The sequence below is a fragment of the Callospermophilus lateralis genome (genome assembly GCF_048772815.1).
Source record: "Callospermophilus lateralis isolate mCalLat2 chromosome 11 unlocalized genomic scaffold, mCalLat2.hap1 SUPER_11_unloc_1, whole genome shotgun sequence".
Taxonomy (NCBI): Eukaryota; Metazoa; Chordata; class Mammalia; order Rodentia; family Sciuridae; genus Callospermophilus; species Callospermophilus lateralis.
In genome coordinates this window covers 3,038,501-3,056,952 of record NW_027510153.1, presented here as the reverse complement: position 1 = coordinate 3,056,952, position 18,452 = coordinate 3,038,501, and the positions used below count along the sequence as shown (strand labels likewise).

The 18,452-nt window shown below is 37.8% G+C and overlaps 1 protein-coding gene across 1 annotated transcript in view; it reads left to right on the top strand.

Annotated features, from left to right (window-relative positions):
- The window catches only part of LOC143385940 (integrin beta-6-like), a 49,702-nt gene that overhangs the window by 18,084 nt on the left and 13,166 nt on the right, over window positions 1–18,452 (top strand). Inside the window, 7 exon segments of the mRNA XM_076841375.1 lie at window positions 3,393–3,482; window positions 7,148–7,282; window positions 7,487–7,901; window positions 13,766–13,806; window positions 13,808–13,989; window positions 16,354–16,509; window positions 17,529–17,556. Of these exon segments, the coding sequence (XP_076697490.1) occupies window positions 3,393–3,482; window positions 7,148–7,282; window positions 7,487–7,901; window positions 13,766–13,806; window positions 13,808–13,989; window positions 16,354–16,509; window positions 17,529–17,556 (1,047 nt within the window).

The following is an 18,452-nucleotide window of genomic DNA, read 5'->3' as shown; positions in this document are numbered from 1 at the left end:
GGAAGGGAAAGGAATATGGGAAGAGAGTAGAATGAATGAGACAAAACTCTTCAAATGATTTCAATGTGCATCCATTATTAGACCCACCATCCTACACTCTAAAAGAGATAACCAGTCATCGTATGTGGTTGGAACCTTGAACAAAGTTACATAGGCAATGTGGGGGATAGAAGATACACATTAAGGTTAATTCAATCCTCATTATTATTTTTTTGTTGCTGTTGTTTGGTTAATTTTTCAAAATTTGTTTTTATCAAAATGTACACTTCTGGATCAGAGTGGCAACATGGAATACACATTTTACACCTTTTTTCCTTCCAAAGATGGCACTGAGATGACATTAATGGAATTAAAAAATCACCTACAAAGAAAAAAACTTAAACTGGCTTCAAATATTTAGGAACAACAGTGGACTTCAGAGGAGGGCAATGGAATATCACTTCCACATTTTTTATGTATTGACTGATGAGTTTATGCCCAGCAGAATTCTTAATCATATGTGGAGAAACAATTATGAACTTTTTGGACATTTACACATTCATAATGGTTACTTACCATGCATCCTATCTGATCATGTAACTAGAAAATAAGGGTATGTGTTTTTTGTCTAAATATTTTTATTAGTTATGGATAGACCTTTTTATTTATTTGTTTATATGTGGTGCTGAGAATCAAACCCAGTTTCACACATGCTAGGCAAGCACTCTACAACTGAGCCATGACCCTACCCCCTAAGGGCATGTGATTTAAAAGTGAATTTAAACTAGTAAACCAATGAAGGAAAATACAGAATGAAATTGGAGCACATGTTAAAGCATAAAGGACGGGTCAAAAGAATTGCACTAGAAAGATGATCTTCATGAATTTGAATAGTATGATAATGCAGTCTGAAACTATAGAGTCTATGAATAAATAAAAGAGATCAAGTTTTTACTAGAAGCACTTCAAGAAAAGCAAAACTTTCTAAGAAGTGAATTAAACTAGCACAACTTTTGAGATTACAATAACATATATTTTAATACTAATATGTATTTTGATACTCCCAAAGCATGACCAATATCTCAAATTTTAAAATCTATAAAGAGGATAGGATCTCACATTTACAATTGAATGAAATTAACCTTGACAATATAAAAATAAAAACACACATGATAGAATGGAATAGAAAAACAAGAGCAAAAATTAGGAGGTAAGTAACACTCATATATAGATATCATAATGCTTAGAGTTACAAATATTGCATTCATAAGGAAACAATAAATAAATGGGCTAAGGAACTTCACAGAAGAAGAAATACAATCAATCAACAAACATGAAAAAAATTCAATCATCTCTAGCAATTAGAGAATTGAAAACCAAAACTACTCTAAGATTTCATCTCACTCCAGTCAGAATGGGAGCTATCAAGAATCCAAGCAACAAAGGGGTTGGTGAGGATGTGGGGGGGAAAAGGCACACACATGCGTTCATGATGGGACTGCAAATTGGTGCAATCACTCTGGAAAGCAGTATGGAAATCCCTGACAAAAACTTGGAGTGGGACCACCATTTGACCTGGCTATCCCACTCCTTGGTTTATACCCAAAGGAAAACAGCATACTATAGTGACACAGCCACATAATGTTTATAGCAGCTCAATTCAAACTAAGGAACCAATCTTCCCTGAAGAATGGATGAAAAAATGTGTAACATATACACAATGGAATATTACTCATCCTTAAAGCAGTGCCACCCACATCCCGCATGGGCAAGGGAGTAGGTAACCTTGGGAGGTATGGGCAGACTGTGAAATAAAGTTATGAAAGTAGTATTCCAAATTAAACACAGAAAACCAGACTTATTTTAGAAGCAAGGGTGTGATGGATTGAGCTGAACAGAGGATTCTGACTTCTAACAAACAAAAGCCTGCACTTGCTTTATTTACAGAGGTACAGATCAAAGGGGATTGGTAGGTATAAGGTTTCGGTGTAGCAGGAGATCTTGGGTAAACAGGTTGTTTGTGCTTGGCAGGTTACTGACCATCTCCAGCTGCTGTGTTTAAACTTGGAGCTGTGAGCTATGTCAGGGTACCAGCATAATCTGGTGGTTCTTGAGTCAGGGAATTTCACCCAGGAGTTCCTGGAAGAGTGGCTCCCTGCCTTAATGGTTCCAACATTGCCCATAGTTCACATATGGCCCCTAACAAAGAAATGAAATTATGGCATTTGCAGGTCAATGGATGGAACTAGAGATTATCATGATAAGTGAAATAAGCCAATCCCCAAAGCCAAATATTTTATCTGATAAGTGGATGCTGATTCATAGTTGGGGGGAGGTAGGGAAGAATGAAGGAACTTTGGATTGTGCAGAGTGGAGTGGGGAGGGGTATGGCTGTGGAAATGGGAAGGATGGTAGAATGCGCCAGACATTATTACCCTATATACATGTATGATTACATTACTGTTGTGACTCAGCACCATGAACAGCCAGAGAAATAAGAAGCTATGCTCCATTTGTGTACAATGTGTCAAAATGAATTCTATTGCCATATATAACTAATTAGATCAAATAAAAAATATTGCATTTATACTACAGAATAAGAAATGAAAATACAAGCAATATTTTTTAAATTTAACAAAACTAAGCAATGAAACATTCTATTTTGTAGGATACAAAAGATGGACTGAGTTTGGTTGGCCACACCATAACAAAAAATTTAACTTTGCTCAAGAAGAGAATAAAGGCAAAAATAGCAGTATAAACATTGTACTTAAAAATATCCAGTAAACACCCAGGGCAGTGGTTCCTTTGCCCATTTCTGCAGCAACTCCTATTCCTAATAGGATGGCTAAAGTGAGAAATACAGGTTCCCAGCAGAACTGGGTTGTATGCCCTCCTATTTGATCTTTAAATGGACCTGCGTCAAGATAGAGCACTCTGGGAAACATCTGCAACATTACATAATTAATCACATCTGTTGACCATTTCATGAAAACATAAACAATGTTTAACAAGGTTCCTAAATGAGAAGGAAGTTCCTGGATGTGTGCTCAAAATTTTTTTGGACAACAGATGCTATAGGAGTGGAAGTTATTATATAAATGTTATTATTATTATTTGAGACTTGACTCCTGTCGTGATACAAATCACAGCCCTAGACAAAGGCAACCACAAACCCTAGGTTTCCCAGTAGCAACTCTGGCCAATCCATTTCCCACAGAGCCCAGTAAGCAGCAGCATGTAGGGGCACCAGTTTCGGGAGAAACACCCCTTTATTATCAGGAGTCTGTTTTCACCAGCCAGTTAAATAGAGGTGATCACAGTCTGAGAGCTGAACCCCACACTTATCACTTCTCAATTACGGAGAACAGAGATTGACTGACTTTTGTTGTTGCTGCTGCTGCTATTTACAGAATTATGCAAAACTTATTCCTGGAGCCACAGTGGGACTGCTTCAGAAGGACTCTGGAAACATTCTCCAGCTCATTATCTCAGCTTATGAAGTATGTATGATACTTTGTAAGAAGTTGGCTTCTTGTTTTGTATTTCTTTAGTATTCACAAACTCAGATGTGTTTTAGGCAATGAACTGCATTCTCATTTGTTGGTAAGAGTCTTGATCCAAAGAAAATCTCTTTGTATGAATGTAGCCAAAATATTAAAATTGGTTTACTTCATTTGAAAAGTGGAGCATTAGGTAGAAAATCACAAACCTGGACAGAAAGTTGAGATAGTTGAGGTTGTTTTCATAATAACCCACAGCAGCACTGTTCCCAGCAAAATTTTTAAGTTGACTAGAAAGACTCCATGAGTCATACAATCAAGCTCTCTTCGGTCTCCAAAAAGAAAAAAAAAATCTACTTGTAAATTGCCATTGATTGAAGAAGTTATGTAGGGAACCAACTCCAGGGTTTAATGAGACAAGATCATTTATTCAAGCAAGAATACAGACTCTTGGCTACACACCAAAATACCAAAAGCACACCTGCATGCCACATTCAAGGCTCTCAACTTTAGTGAACCAGGGAAATTTCTATTGGTTTAACAAGTATGTAGGTAATTTTTTTTGTGTGTGTGTGTGTGTGCCTTGACGGTGAGTTAGTACTGAGGACAGAATTCCTCCCTTAAAATGGGATATATACCTACAGGGTTATTGTTTTCCTGTTTTGCCCCCATTTTCTAACTCAGTCAACCATGCCCAGTTGCCAAATCTTCTTTATTTTGGTTCCTAAATATCATTCCCCTTTATTTGCTTTTAATGTAAAAAAAAAAAAAAAAGCAAAACTCCACAAAGAGGTAGATGAAGCTCTAAATTAGGACGGGCATAGAAAAAGTAAATTTTTAGGAAGCAGTAAAGCTCTAGCATTTGCTTTAAGCAGCGTTTCCATAATAATGAACGAATAAAATTATCCTATTTTTGGATGTTTTAAAATTGCAAATAAATGACCCTAGTGAGTATACAATACTCAGCATATACTGAACCAGTGTTCCCTAACTAATGACATATCAGAATCATCTGAGAAGATTTTTTAAAAAACAGGCATACTCAGATTCCTTTGTTTCTAACTTTGAAGAAGTTGAGGGGAAGGTGGAAGCTACACATTTTGGAAAAAAAAAACCTCCACAATGATTTTTCTGAAAAAAAAAAAAACACCTCCATTTCACCCCACCAATTTTGAAACTCACTTGAAGGGGAAGGAAGCAACAAATTCCTTTTCAAATATTTCATTTCCTCAGAGAATAAAATAAAGATGTGTCCATTTAAATTCTAACAGGATGGGTTTTTTCTCACTGATTATCCTCAGAAATTTCTGTTTTCTTAGCTCACATCAAAAATTAATCACCACATTAGCTCATGCTTGAAATTCTTTCAGACAGGAAAGCATATCAACAAAACACTATAAAAATCTTCCTCCCTCTCATGCAGTAATTAAAGTTTTAATGTGTAGAATCAAATAAAATTACAAAGCAATCCTTCACTGGATTATAGCATTCTCTGTTTTCTTTAACCCAATACTTTCCAAAGTGTTGGCCACTAACATCTCCAAAGAAATCAAGCAAATTAAAAAACAGTGAATAGTCAAAAATATTTCCCCCTCCCGCCTGACGAGTCTATCCATGTCCCTGCTTGCTCTGCCAGAGGTTACGTCCCGCTTTATGGTCCCAAGTCACCACATAAGTTACAGTGCAGTTGAACTCAAAGCATTAAACATTTGAATTGAATCTGTGTCCTCATTTTACTCTCCCCAAAATACCAGTAAGTATCCATTATTCTTCTACTGAACAATCTTGGTCTAGAGTTATTGGAACTTTATGATTCAGGGTGAATGAAGTATGTGATCAATCATGACAAAAGCAGAAACTATTTTTCTACTATGTTATTTTTAAATGTATTCTAAAAAAGACTTTAAAATATAGAGACCTACAGACTGAATTTCTTTTTCAGTATATAAAAAAAGGAAAGACTATATTGAGAGAAAACATAAAATCCATCTGTTTGACTTCTTATAGGGCAGAGGCAGATGTGTTTATAGTTTGTGGCTATAAACATTAGCTGAGTATTTTATGGTGCCATATTGATATTTTTTAAAATTTTAAATACTGGGTGTATACTCATCTGCCTATCTCTTACTAATTTCCTCCCTTTCCAAACCACATAATAAAGGCTCCTGAAATACCAGTGATCCAAAGTACAAGCTCCTCTACTGGAATTTAAACCCTGGGAAGGAATCCACTGGTTTATTTTGGTTGTCCTGACTCCTAGGAGATGTTCAATCAGCAAATGAATGAAATAATAAAAGATACAAATTAACATGTATGCCCTTTCCTTGGGAAATTTACACTAAAATATTCCTGGTCAAATTTGCAATGATTCTCAATCATACCAATGCTGAGACTTCCTTCAGTTAGGTCAGATGATGTCACTTACTGATCCTCATTATGGATGTCACCTATAGACACATCCCTCATTTCTCATTTAGCTCCTGGAGATTCACTATGCATCTCCAATGCTACTTTTGTCTTGATGATTTCAAAATAAACAGAATTTGGAGAAGGTAGGGTCATCTGATTCTGAAGTTAGCAAAATTAAGTTTGAAGCTAAATATGCTTATAAAATGCTATCAATGAAATGAGTATATGAACTCAAAACCTTTTAGATGAATTGAAGTTTAAGTTACTTCATAATATTTTTAAATTCATTTTTATTCTGTTTTTTATCTTTAATAATTTGGTTTTATCCCCCAAAATATGTACATTGATGTTGTAAGTTTATAAGAAATAGGAAAAGTAAAAATGATAAGCTTCTGAGAACAGAAATCCAGTCTCATCCTAGACTTGACTCTACATTAAATGTACAATAGGCACTCAATGAATTCTAATAATGACTTTAAGGCAGTTTCCCCTACATTTTGCACCTCTAAATCTTGGATCAATTTGTTAATTCATGGTGCCTTACAACCACTGCATGCCAGGTGGAAGTCATGACATGGTTTTATTGACAGTTGTGATCACTGTCACTTCAACTCCTAGAATGCATTGTTGCTATGTAAGTGCTAAGTTTAATTGCCATTTTAAATATCTTTGAAAACTTTGTCCTATGAGTTGATATCAAGATGAAAGTTATTATGTATGCAGAAATGTACCAAAACAGAGCAGCAGGGTGTAAATCTGATATCAGTGAAGCAAATATTTCTCGTTGGAGGAATGGCTGTAATTCTGAATTTCTTACCAAATCGACAGTTACTGTATGGGACCTAAGAAATGAAGGCACTTACAAGTAAAGGAAACTGTTATAATATTTTATTATCAAGATACAAGCAAAAAAATTTGTCTTTTATATGCCAAACTATGCAATGCAGGAGAATTTGCTAAATGCTTCAGAATGGATGGAATTATTTTCAGAGCATTGATAGACTAATGACTATCATAGGTTGTGCAGAACCACATGAGTTATTTTTATCATAGTTTATCATGTGATAATAGCATATCTTATGATTAATGGTGTCTTAAATTCAATATTGATTGTCATTTCCTTGCTTGATTAATTATATGGTAAATTTCTTTTAGATCCAATTTAATTTTATTCATTTATAGTTTAATGACTCGGTTTCCTCTTCTGGTTGTACTTTCTGTTGTGACTTATTTAACCCTTTATGTCTTAATTCAAGGAACTGTGGTCTGAGGTGGAACTGGAGGTATTAGGAGACACCAAAGGACTCAACCTGTCCTTCACAACTGTCTGTAACAATGGCACCCTCTTCCCACACCAAAAGAAATGCTTGCACATGAAGGTGGGAGACATAGTAAGTAGATGGACAATGCAGCTGTATGAAAAAAATATTCAGATGGTCAGAGGTTAGCTTAGCATACTGGAGCTGGGCTCCTTTCAAGAATTTCAAAGATTTCCTAATAGACACTTTTGGCAAAGCTGATTTTCACACGACCTTGTTTCACCTCCTGCAGGTTGGTGGTCGGAGGAAGTAGATAATTGGTATTTTCTTTTCCAGGCTTCATTCAACGTGACTGTGAGTATACCCAACTGTGAGAGAAGCAGGCGCATTATCATAAAGGCTGTGGGGCTGGGGGACACCCTGGAAATACTCATCAGTCCGGAGTGCCACTGTGACTGTCAGAAAGAAGTGGAAGTTAACAGCTCCAAATGCCACAATGGAAATGGCTCCTTCCAGTGTGGGGTGTGTGCCTGCATCCCTGGCCACATGGGCCCTCACTGCGAGTGTGGCAAGGACATGCTGAGCACAGATTCCTGCAAGGAGGCCCCCAATCACCCCTCATGCAGTGGAAGGGGCAACTGCTACTGTGGGCAGTGCATCTGCCACCTGTCTCCCTATGGAAACATTTATGGGCCTTACTGCCAGTGTGACAATTTCTCCTGCGTGAGACACAAAGGGCTGCTCTGTGGAGGTAGGCCACATATAAAGGCATCTCACTGCTATTCAAATATCAGAAAGGGGCTTTGCATCTTTTCTACCTTCAAAGATTCCTGGTCATAGTGGGTGTTCTATAAATATTTAATGATCAATTTGGTGGGTTAATCTTTAGATTTAGGATTACTGAATCTTCTCTTGCATTTTTCTTCTGGCTTTTTCTAATCTGTAGTTATCACCCAGGGTCCTCAAAATTGCCTGTGATCTGAATTCCATTATCTTCCAGAATTTTCTGGACCAAGCTGATGGGTGTGACCCAACTCTTAAATGCCTATTGCCTTGCGAAAATAAAAATTAGACTGCTAAAGGGGCATGCTTCCAAGGACAAGGAGCACAAGGACACTAAATGGACTCTCATAGCCCCCACTCATTCCATAGATTTCTATTAAGTACCTACTATGTGATATGTATTAGGTTAGGCAATAGGTCTAACAACAATGAGTAAGAACATAAATGAGAAGCCTATGGAAAGGATGAAAATAGAAAATTTCTTAAGAAATGAAGAAAAGTTTAAAATAGAAATATTTACATTTTAATATTATGTATAGATGTAAAGTAACTAGAATTTAAGAATTCATTGCCTGACTATTATAAAATCATTCTGATATTTATACACATGTATTTAAGAATGGTTGATGCACACAAGATTACAAATATCTTAATATATTTTAAAATAATATAAATTTCTACTACAAATGGAATCTTAACTGATGGTTGAATGTAAGCTCTAATGTCTGAGTTTTTCACAGTATGCAGGCAAATGGCTCTTCAAAACAGACAGCCATTATCTCTACAGAAAACTAGGCAAGTTGGGTTTTCAAACCACAGCGTTAGGAACATATAAAAGAGACCAATTTTCAGGGAGGAAAAACACCTGAAAGAAAGGAAGCCACAGAGAATTCCAAGCTTTTTGAATATCATTTGATACCCCTAGGAATCCACTACCTTTCATTTCTCTGCTGCAGCTATGGCTACAAATGGGATCTTCTGAGAAAATCCACTTTCTCTCACCCCTGTCCACAATACAGAATGAAAAACTTAGAAACTTTGTTTCCTAAGCTTATTTTTGTCTTTCCTTTTTTGGCACAGGATAAAGGGGCAGGGGTACTGTCAAACCCAGGACTTTGAGCATTTGAGGCAAGCACTTCACCACTGAGCGACATCCCAGCCCCTTATTTCCAGATTTTATGGGTGTGCTTCCAAGTCCATAAACTGTCTTCACTTTATGCAGACAAGACACAACCTGGAAGCAAAAAGAAGCTACCCAAAGGCTGTCACCACATCCTAGAAAGAATATATCTGACAGAATTCCACACTGCATTTCTAATACAAGTCTTTAAAAATATATATAAACATTTAAAATAGTTACAATTACTTTCGAAAATATGCTAAACGTAATATAATCTAATAGCTATACTAACACCAGCTATACATCACCCTTAAAGTCCTGGATCTAAGGAATACAAAACAGCATAAATTGCTCATGTGCTCTGTAGCACTGTGCTCCCTGACTGCCTTTCATCTTATTTTATATACAGGGGAAAATGGAATAAATGCAAAAACAGTTGACCTGCTCTGTTCGTTGTAGTTACGAAGATCTGACAATAGCAACTTTTTTTTTAATCAAATACAGCAGTTGCTAAAGAAATTCTCTTTAAAGAAAAATACAATGATTTCTTCAGCTAAGCTCAAAAATTTCACCAATGTTCATTTCCTTCATCCTCTGGAGTACATTATGATCCTCAGCCACAACTGTTTCTATGAAGCTATTTTGTTGATTAGTAACATCACAAAAGATGAATAGTAATTTTATCTTTTAAATGTCTAATGAAAGTAAATACAGCCAAGTGCTCTGGTGCACACCTGTAATCCCAGTGGCTCAGGAAGCTGAGGCAGGAGGATAGCAAGCTCAAAGATAGCCTCAGCAAAAGCAAGGCAACTCAGCAAAAGCAACTCAGTGAGACCTTGTCTCTAAGTAAAATACAAAATAGGGCTGGGGATGTGACTCAGTGACTGAGTGCCCCTGAGTTCAATCCCTGGTACAATCCCCCCCTCAAAAAAAAGTAAGTACAATTCTTCAAGTTTGCCAAGTAGTTTTGGAGTATCTACTATGTGCCTGGCACTGTGCTTAGAGAAGGGATAAAAATCTCTGCTCTGAGGAGACACTGCTGCTGCTGTTGCTGCTGCTGATATTTTCAAAGCAGACCATATATGCCCCAGCCTCACAACTTGGGCTGATCTCACTTATTTTACCACTAATACACTTGGCAATGTGCTCCTTTTCTGAAGGGCTATTATCACAATGTTCCTTTTCATGCAACTTCTTTCGTCCATCTGCAAGCACTCAGGCATACAGGGCTCCATTGATTTTTTTTCTTGCCCAAATTCCATTAGTCTCTTATATTTTGATTTTTAAGAGACTGGAAGCAGTAACAGAAAAATGGGATTAGAGAAAATACTTCCTGCCATTATTCACTTATACTTGTTTGTCAATGACTTTCAGAAGAAACTAGCTCTCTAAAAAGATCTTGGTGATTTTTCTGAATCTTTAGTTACCATCTTGCCTCTAAATAAAACTTCTATAGGAAGGTGCTGCTACTGTTGTTGCTGCATGAACATGTGCATTAAATAATTGGTTGCTTGGATATCAATTAGCAACTTCAGTGACCAGGCTGACGGTTCTGGAAGGTCAGCAGAAAGGAAGGTTTCTAAATTTGAAAGGAGTGCTTTGTTTTTGCTGTGATGGTTCTTTTTTCCTTCTCCAGAATGGGTTTTCTAAATTTCTGCAAGTAATTCTTACATATATAATACTCTTGGGCATTCTTGAAACATTTGGAAATGCACATTTCATTTTGTAATATGTATAGATTATATTAATTATTCAGATTAAATTGTAATTTCAAAATTTCTCCCCATTGTGAATGTAAGTTTCCTCTTTTGCTAAGGAAGAAATCAAAAAGTATTATAATTCTGAAGATCACTTACATATGAAACTTAAATTGGCTCAAAATAATTAATTATTCTTAGCTTTGAGTTAATTGGCTCAATTATGAATTGCATAGGTTATGAGATACAGTTGGAATGTCTTAATGTCATAGATCCAGATAAATTTTAAATCATCTTTTGTTAGAGGAGTGTGCCCTCCTTAGTATATGTAGAGACAGAGAGAGAGAGCAAGAACAAGTTAACATACACACAGATACTATATACACACACACACACACACACACACACACACACACACACACACATATACATATAGAATATGGATGTACCTGTTCCTACAGCAGCAATGGCAGGAAGTATTTTCTCTAATGCCATACATACATATAATATATATATATATATATATATATATATATATATATATATATATATATATATATATACACATGTATAAACATATAACACACACACACACACACACCAGGAACCCAATTTCAAAACCTTTGTGGTTATCTTTGTTATTTTTGTGTGTATGATTTTGACTGGGCAGAGATTAAGCCGAGGACTCACCTACTCTCAATCCCTTAGGCTCAATCATGAGGAGAGAAAAGTAATCAGCTACAACAGCAAAGTTTGCAAGGATCCCTTACTCCAAGGTGAACTTGGCAGTGCCTCTTACAAGTAGAAGCATGTTTCACTTGTGATTTTTATTTTTTGTACAGTTTTCAGTAAAGGTATAAGAGTTTTAATACTGATGAATACTTTTGCTTACAGGTTCTTGCTACTGGATAGTTTTAAGGAATAACGCTGATAACTAGCACTTATGTAGTGCTTAGTGCTGGGCCAGGCACTGTTATAAACACTGTTAGACACCATCTTAGGTAATACTAAGTTTTGCTGGAAGATCAAAACTTGTGGGGCAAAATGCCTGAGTGCACAGTTTTTACTTCTTAAGAAAGTATCAGTTAGGAGACTTTGTAAATAAATGTTATTTGTTTGGAACATCAAATGCCTATTTTAGTATACTGGGCATGGCAGGCACCCCAAAATGTAAGGAGTGGACACACACCATTATCTTAAACACATTTATCATCTCAGAGTATTTCATATACTTTTACGTGGCCAGATCTATAAGGGACTTGCAAGATTAGATGAGACGTTTGTCCACAGCTGGTTTCCGCGTGCCTCCTCCTTGGAATTGTGTCTGCCCCAGGCTTCTGCAGCCACCTTGCTCCTGCTCCCTCAGTCTCTCCTCTGATGGCCTTTTAAATGCCAATGCTCTCCAGAGCTTTTCTCACTCTCCCTGCTCTCCCTAGATGACCTGGTTCACAGTGGCCTCTACCACTGCCTTTCCCTCATGGATGCCCAACCCCAAACTTCAGGCTCATATTCAGCCACCTTTAAGGATGTCCTACAGGCCCCTCAAACTCAACAGACCCAGAGCTCTTTCTCCTCTTCCGCTTTAGATCCAATTATTCATTCCATAATGAAGCACTACCATGTGCCAGGTGTTGGGACACAGCAGTGACCATGAGCTGGCTTCCCTTCCAGGTCAGTGGAGAGCCACATCACTCACTAGCTCCTAGCCTTATCACCTGGGGAGGGTGCCGTTCCTCTTTGGTTCTCCTTACATGGATCCTGGTAACTTCGCACCTTACCCTGAGCACAGCAGCCCTCACTCTTCCCACTGACACTATCATTGTTGTTCAGCCCACTGTTCATGGAAATCCTCTCAAATGGTTTTTCTGTCCTGGTTTGACTCTCTACTGATGACAGGACATATCTAGACACACGTGGATCTGTTCAGGGCTCTACCCTTCTTAAAATTTCATAACCTCCAGGATCAAAGCTCTTACTGTAGTGCTCAGCCATCTCACACTCTGACTTCTGGTATTTTGTTGACCTTTCCATCCTTCCCTCTATCACATCCTACAAGCAGCGTTGGCTCCTGCCATATGAGACTGCTACAGTTGTTAAGCAAGCCACATGATTCTACACTTTCAGCATTTGTCTTTTTCTTTGCCTGAAATGTAGGTAAAACTCTTCTTTCATCTTCTACCTTCCTTCAGTCCAGGTATCACTTCCTTTGGAAACTTTCCTAAATTTCCAGTTTAATTGGGAAATTTTTGCCCTGTATCCAATACACTGTTTTGTATTTAGTAATAGTAGTATCTATTTGCCTGCCTCCTGTACTAAATTATAAATTCAATGACTTTGTCTTATTTGATTCTCTATCCTCAGGCGTAATATAACCTTTGGCACACAGTATATGCTCAAAGTTTGTTATAAAACATTGAACTTGTCCAACTCTCATTCTATGCCCATGGGACAGCTAACTGGTGAATGCAGAAGTAGGAGATTCACACTGTATCTCATCCTACCAAAATCATTGGAAGTAGATTTGTTCCCTCTGTTTTTTTAGATGAGGCTTTCATGATCAATCAGCTTGATGATGTAGAAGGGTGGGCATTCATTCAAACCTGTCTTGCATCTCCATCTTATGTCATATTAATTAGAGGCAAAAAATCAAAATAACAATTAAGTATATATACATATGTACATATGTGCACCAAGTAGCTGCTATAGGTTTGCCTGGATTCTCTCATTTCATCTGGTTATTAATTCTCTCTTCTATAACATCAGGTAATCAAGTGGATCTTCAGTTAGGAGACCAGATCAATAAGCATATGCAGTTAGCAAAACATATTAATAAAATGTCTACACTTACACACACACACACACACACACACACACACACACACACACACTTTTTTCTCATTTTGTTCTTCAGTCTTTTTGCTAGTATTTAAAGGCAAAGAGAAAAGATGCCCTTCCCCGCAAGCCTACAGATGGCTTTGACCATGGGTAGCAGAGAACCGAATGCGTGTTTTACAGATAACGGAGACTGTGACTGTGGCGAGTGCGTGTGCAGGACCGGGCTGGACTGGTGAATACTATAACTTCACAACCAGCACGGACTCGTGTGTCTCTGAAGACGGAGTGCTGTGCAGCGGGCGTGGGGACTGCATTTGCGGCAAGTGTGTTTGCACAAACCCCGGAGCCTCGGGTCCCACCTGTGAACGATGTCCTACCTGCGGTGACCCCTGTAACTCAAAGCGGTAATGTCTCTATCGCTTTAGTCCCCTTTGTGGAAAACGTTCCTCACAATCAAAGTTCTAAAGACATTTTATCAACTCAGACCTCAGAATGTCTTTGCCGGGTTTGGTCTCCAGGCATCCATCGAAACAAAAACCCACAGGGCCCCTGTGATCCTCAGCCTGGAACAACAGTCAGTCTCTGCCTGGAAGCTTTCTCAGCCCTGATTATTCAGAATCACAAAGTTAACATTTCTGCCTGAGACAACAGGGGGAAGTGGAGCTGATGTCCCACACTGATAACATCTGATGGCCTGTCAGTTACAATACCAGCCACACAGAAGGAAAGCCCTGGAGGCATCCTGCTGACACCCACAGGCAGTCAGTACCTTTTCAGGGGAAACAGACAAGCTTCTTTCTTATCTAGAAGTTCATAGCCTGACCTTGTGGGATTCTTCATATCAGCAGAATCAGGGAGGCAAAGAGGCCCAGAAAGAAGATCTTAGCTTTCCATTCTGCCTCCATGCTCTTTGGCACCTTTTTGTCCTTGTCATTGTAGGTAGCTATTGTGTATTGTATTTTTTAAGACTATAAGAACATTTTCTTATTTTCCAGTAAGAAAACTGTTTCTTTGGTTAGCAACTACCTTCTTCATGGAATTGGGGCAAAATTTGTCAGTCAATTGAAGCAAGTTTCCCAGAAGGCTGTTAGGGTGTTTCTTAAGAGGTTGGTTGTCACTACTTCTGATACCCCAAAATGGTGACATTTGCATATCCAATGAAAATGGAGTGAGAAAATCAATTTTTTACTCATTGATAACTCACCGTTTAGGTGTCAAAACTTCTCTGTCAGTATCCCTGGAAATCTAAGACAAGTGCCAAAGCATGGGCGCATGAGCAGAATTATTTGAATAGGATCCAATGTAAAGTGTCCCTTCGTGGTGTTCCTTTCATTATTTTTCTATTTCATCTCCTCTGTTAACATGGTTCAATCCTAAATCTGACTTGGAAGATATGAAATTCATACTCAAGTAGTTCCAATTTGGGAATCAGAGTGATCTTGATGTTTACATTAGATGAGTCTATTCTTCCATTTATCCGTGTGTGTTTGCTTGTCTAGTAGATATTAAGTGCCTACTGTATGCCAAGAATGGTGTTAAGCCAGGGACATGCAGGAAAGACTGAAATAGTTATAGTTTCTACCTTTACAGGTGCTGATAGACCAGTGGGCAAGATAGAGGTTTATAAAGTAATGACGGTGATGTCTGGATTGCCAGTTTCAGGAGGGGATACAAAAGGTGCTGGCAGTGGGGAGGGGCATTGGTCCAGCTGGTGCAGTCATCAGTGAGATGCACAAAGGAGACTTTAAGGGCTTCCACCATCTCCCCCAGACCCCCACCAAGCCACTCCAAATAAATACGTAATCTAGGAAAATGCAATACACTTGCAGAGCAAAAGCGACTTCACAACAAGATTTACAGCCCCACTCCAAATACGTTACCACTCCTAAGTTTTTCTGTAGAGGAATTCTAGTCCCCCCACTACAAGGGAACTCTCTAGACTAATGTTAGGAAGGTTTGGTTTTAGGAGATGCAGCTTCAGCTGAGCTTACCAAGCACTTATAAGAGTGCACATTTCCATGTCTGGGGGGAAGGATGCAGCGCCATGTATCCCCACGGTGAGAAGGCTTTTGTTGTTTTGGATTACTCCAAGCACCATCTATTTGCAAAATGATTTGCAGCACAAGATTAATTCAGGGTCTAATTTTACTTTGTTCCCTAGACATCTTTAAGGTAGCTTAATTTCCTTATGTCCTTGCAAATACACTTTTCTGTAAATTAATGCAATCTTTTATTAAAAAGCTTGAATTAATGAGGATCCAGACTTAATCCTAAGCTTTTAAAAATGCTCCTATCGACGCTTGAATTTATTTAAAAGCATAACAGAAGAAAGAATTATTAAAATAATCATATGTGGCATATATGAAGACTACGAATCATTCTTGGGATTCTGGTTAAGATATAGATTAAATTCAGAACTTTGCCTAGTCTCTAATCATATTTATAAATGTAAGCTTTCCCTGGAAAAAGTAAAATGAAAATATAGCTAAATCAAATATCAATAAGAAGCAATCGCTACAGAAAATTGAGTATAGCAGCAATTATCAGGGATGGCTCAGGGAACATTGATTACTGGGTGGAATTCAGAATAATTCAGCATCCTCTTGGATATTGCCTAACTATCTTTCCAAAAGTGACAAAAGGCCAGTGTCATTAGAAAGATACTCTTGTAGCATAATCTACAACCAGAGCATAAAGCAATATTCTAGCTACACATCTATTTCCACCAACATGAACTGATAAACTCCGTTAATTCTTTCTGTCTGCAGGAGCTACATCGAGTGCCACCTGTCTGCAGATCCCAAGGCCCAAGAAGATTGTGTGGACAAATGCAAACTAGCAGGCACAACTATCAGTGAGGAGGAAGGTGCTGCTTGTCTTAAATGGCTTTCATTTCCTTTGCGTGGTTCTCCAGAGACAGAAATGCTATAAATCAAGAGACTTTCTGGCCTGACCCCATTTGTACCAGGGCATTAGATCACTTCAATTCTTTGTTTAAAAGTGAGTGCATTCTATAAGGCTGAAAACTCCGTGGCTTGGGATTTAAAATCTCAATTTAAAGTCATGGCTGTTTTATTGGACTTCAGCTCTATCGGCAAGAGTGTCAGCATTTCACCTCTGCTTAACAAATGCCATTGTGGAGAATTTCCAGAAAGAATTTTCCAAACTAGAAAGAAAGAAAGTTGAAGAAATGACCAAATGTTAAGCCCCCAAACTGTAAATTGCCCTCAATCATCTGATTGCCTTATTTCAAGATAAGATAAAGGCAGCAGTAAAATGGTTTTCCTGATTGTAGCTCCCAAATGCTGGGCAGGTTCTGGTCAATGGCCATTTTTCCTCCTCCTCTCAAAAGCATTCACTTCCCCTCCCCCACATATGGTACACCCTTAATTTCCTTTTCCCCACCCCCAAAATTCAGAAGTTCCTGTCATCTGTAACTGCTAAGCAAATTGTACTCTTGCTTTCATCTGTTATTTTAAATACAGTTACAATAAGATTCTTCATAATGGCAAATATTTCAATCAGTTGCATTTTAGCTAGGAAGGCCATTTTAAAAAATAATTTGTGGACTTTAAAACAAAGAAGATGACTGATTCTGCATAAAGGGACAATCTAGGAGAATTTGGTTTTGTATCATCACAACCCTGCATTTTCATGCTGCTCAGGTAGAATTGCTACTCTGCATGCAATAGCAATGTGACCAAGATCTATCTCAGGTGAAGGGAAATAATCAAGACAATAATTTATGACACTGTAGGATATGTATTTTGAATAGATGGAATTAGAATATGGAAATTAGTTCATTTTCAAAATGGAATAATATAATGACATTTATATTCTTTTGAAAATTACTTGCCTTGTCTCAAAATTGAGAGTTCTGACTGCACAGTTGAATTACCCTATGTGCAGGGATGTGATTAGTGCTCATAAGACCCCTCATCAGTGCTTTTCTGGTGACCAAAGATAAACATGCCAAATAGCAGTAAATGGGACACAATGGTGTGTAACTTAAACAAATACCAAAGTTAAGAACATTAAAGCACTGAGCGAAGCAGCATTTGTGGGCTGTCCACATTAGTAACTAGTACTGAGTCTCAGCATTTCCTTCTAGGTTCATTTCACAGCAAACAGTGGAAATATTTACCAGATGTCTCTTAGAAATGAGAAAAAATTGCAGAAAATGCCTACAAATGACTAGAACTGAATTCACTAGCAACATGGGAAATCAAATGTGCTGAAGGAAAAAGGGATAGAGCCTTAGAAACATGTAAATTGTGATGGCTTCCACAGGGTCGTTACAATGTTAAGTACACAGTTTTCTGAGTAGATTGTCAAATGCTTGGATTTCAGAGGAAGGCCAGTCTTGAGAGGCATTTAGAATATTTACATTATTCTTTTTGTGTATTTGGCCCAGTTATCTTCAAGAGAGGGGGATTCAGGTATTTCCAACTTGGGGGTTGAAAATAATAATTGGATTATTAATACTATTTAATCTGGATGGACTTGAGAGAAAAAAAAGGTATTTGTCAGACTGTAAATTTAAGAGCCACTTTGCCAATGAGCCTTTTTTATAAGCCATGTTTTGAATGAACCAGTTTTGTTATTGCTCACACCTCGTTGAACGGATCACATCATATTTGCTCTTTCACAGGGACTTTTAGCAACCCATCTTTCCCCCACTAGGACATGGAGAATAAAATAAAATAAGCATAACTTTACTAAGTGTGTGAATTGATCCTAAATTGTGCTGTCAGTGACTTGGGCAGGCACATCTAAGAACATGTGATTTAATCTCACTCTTCCTTTTACTGAGTCATGTTAATTTACCCCAATATCCATGTTTCTTGGAACACTAGCTCTGAAAACA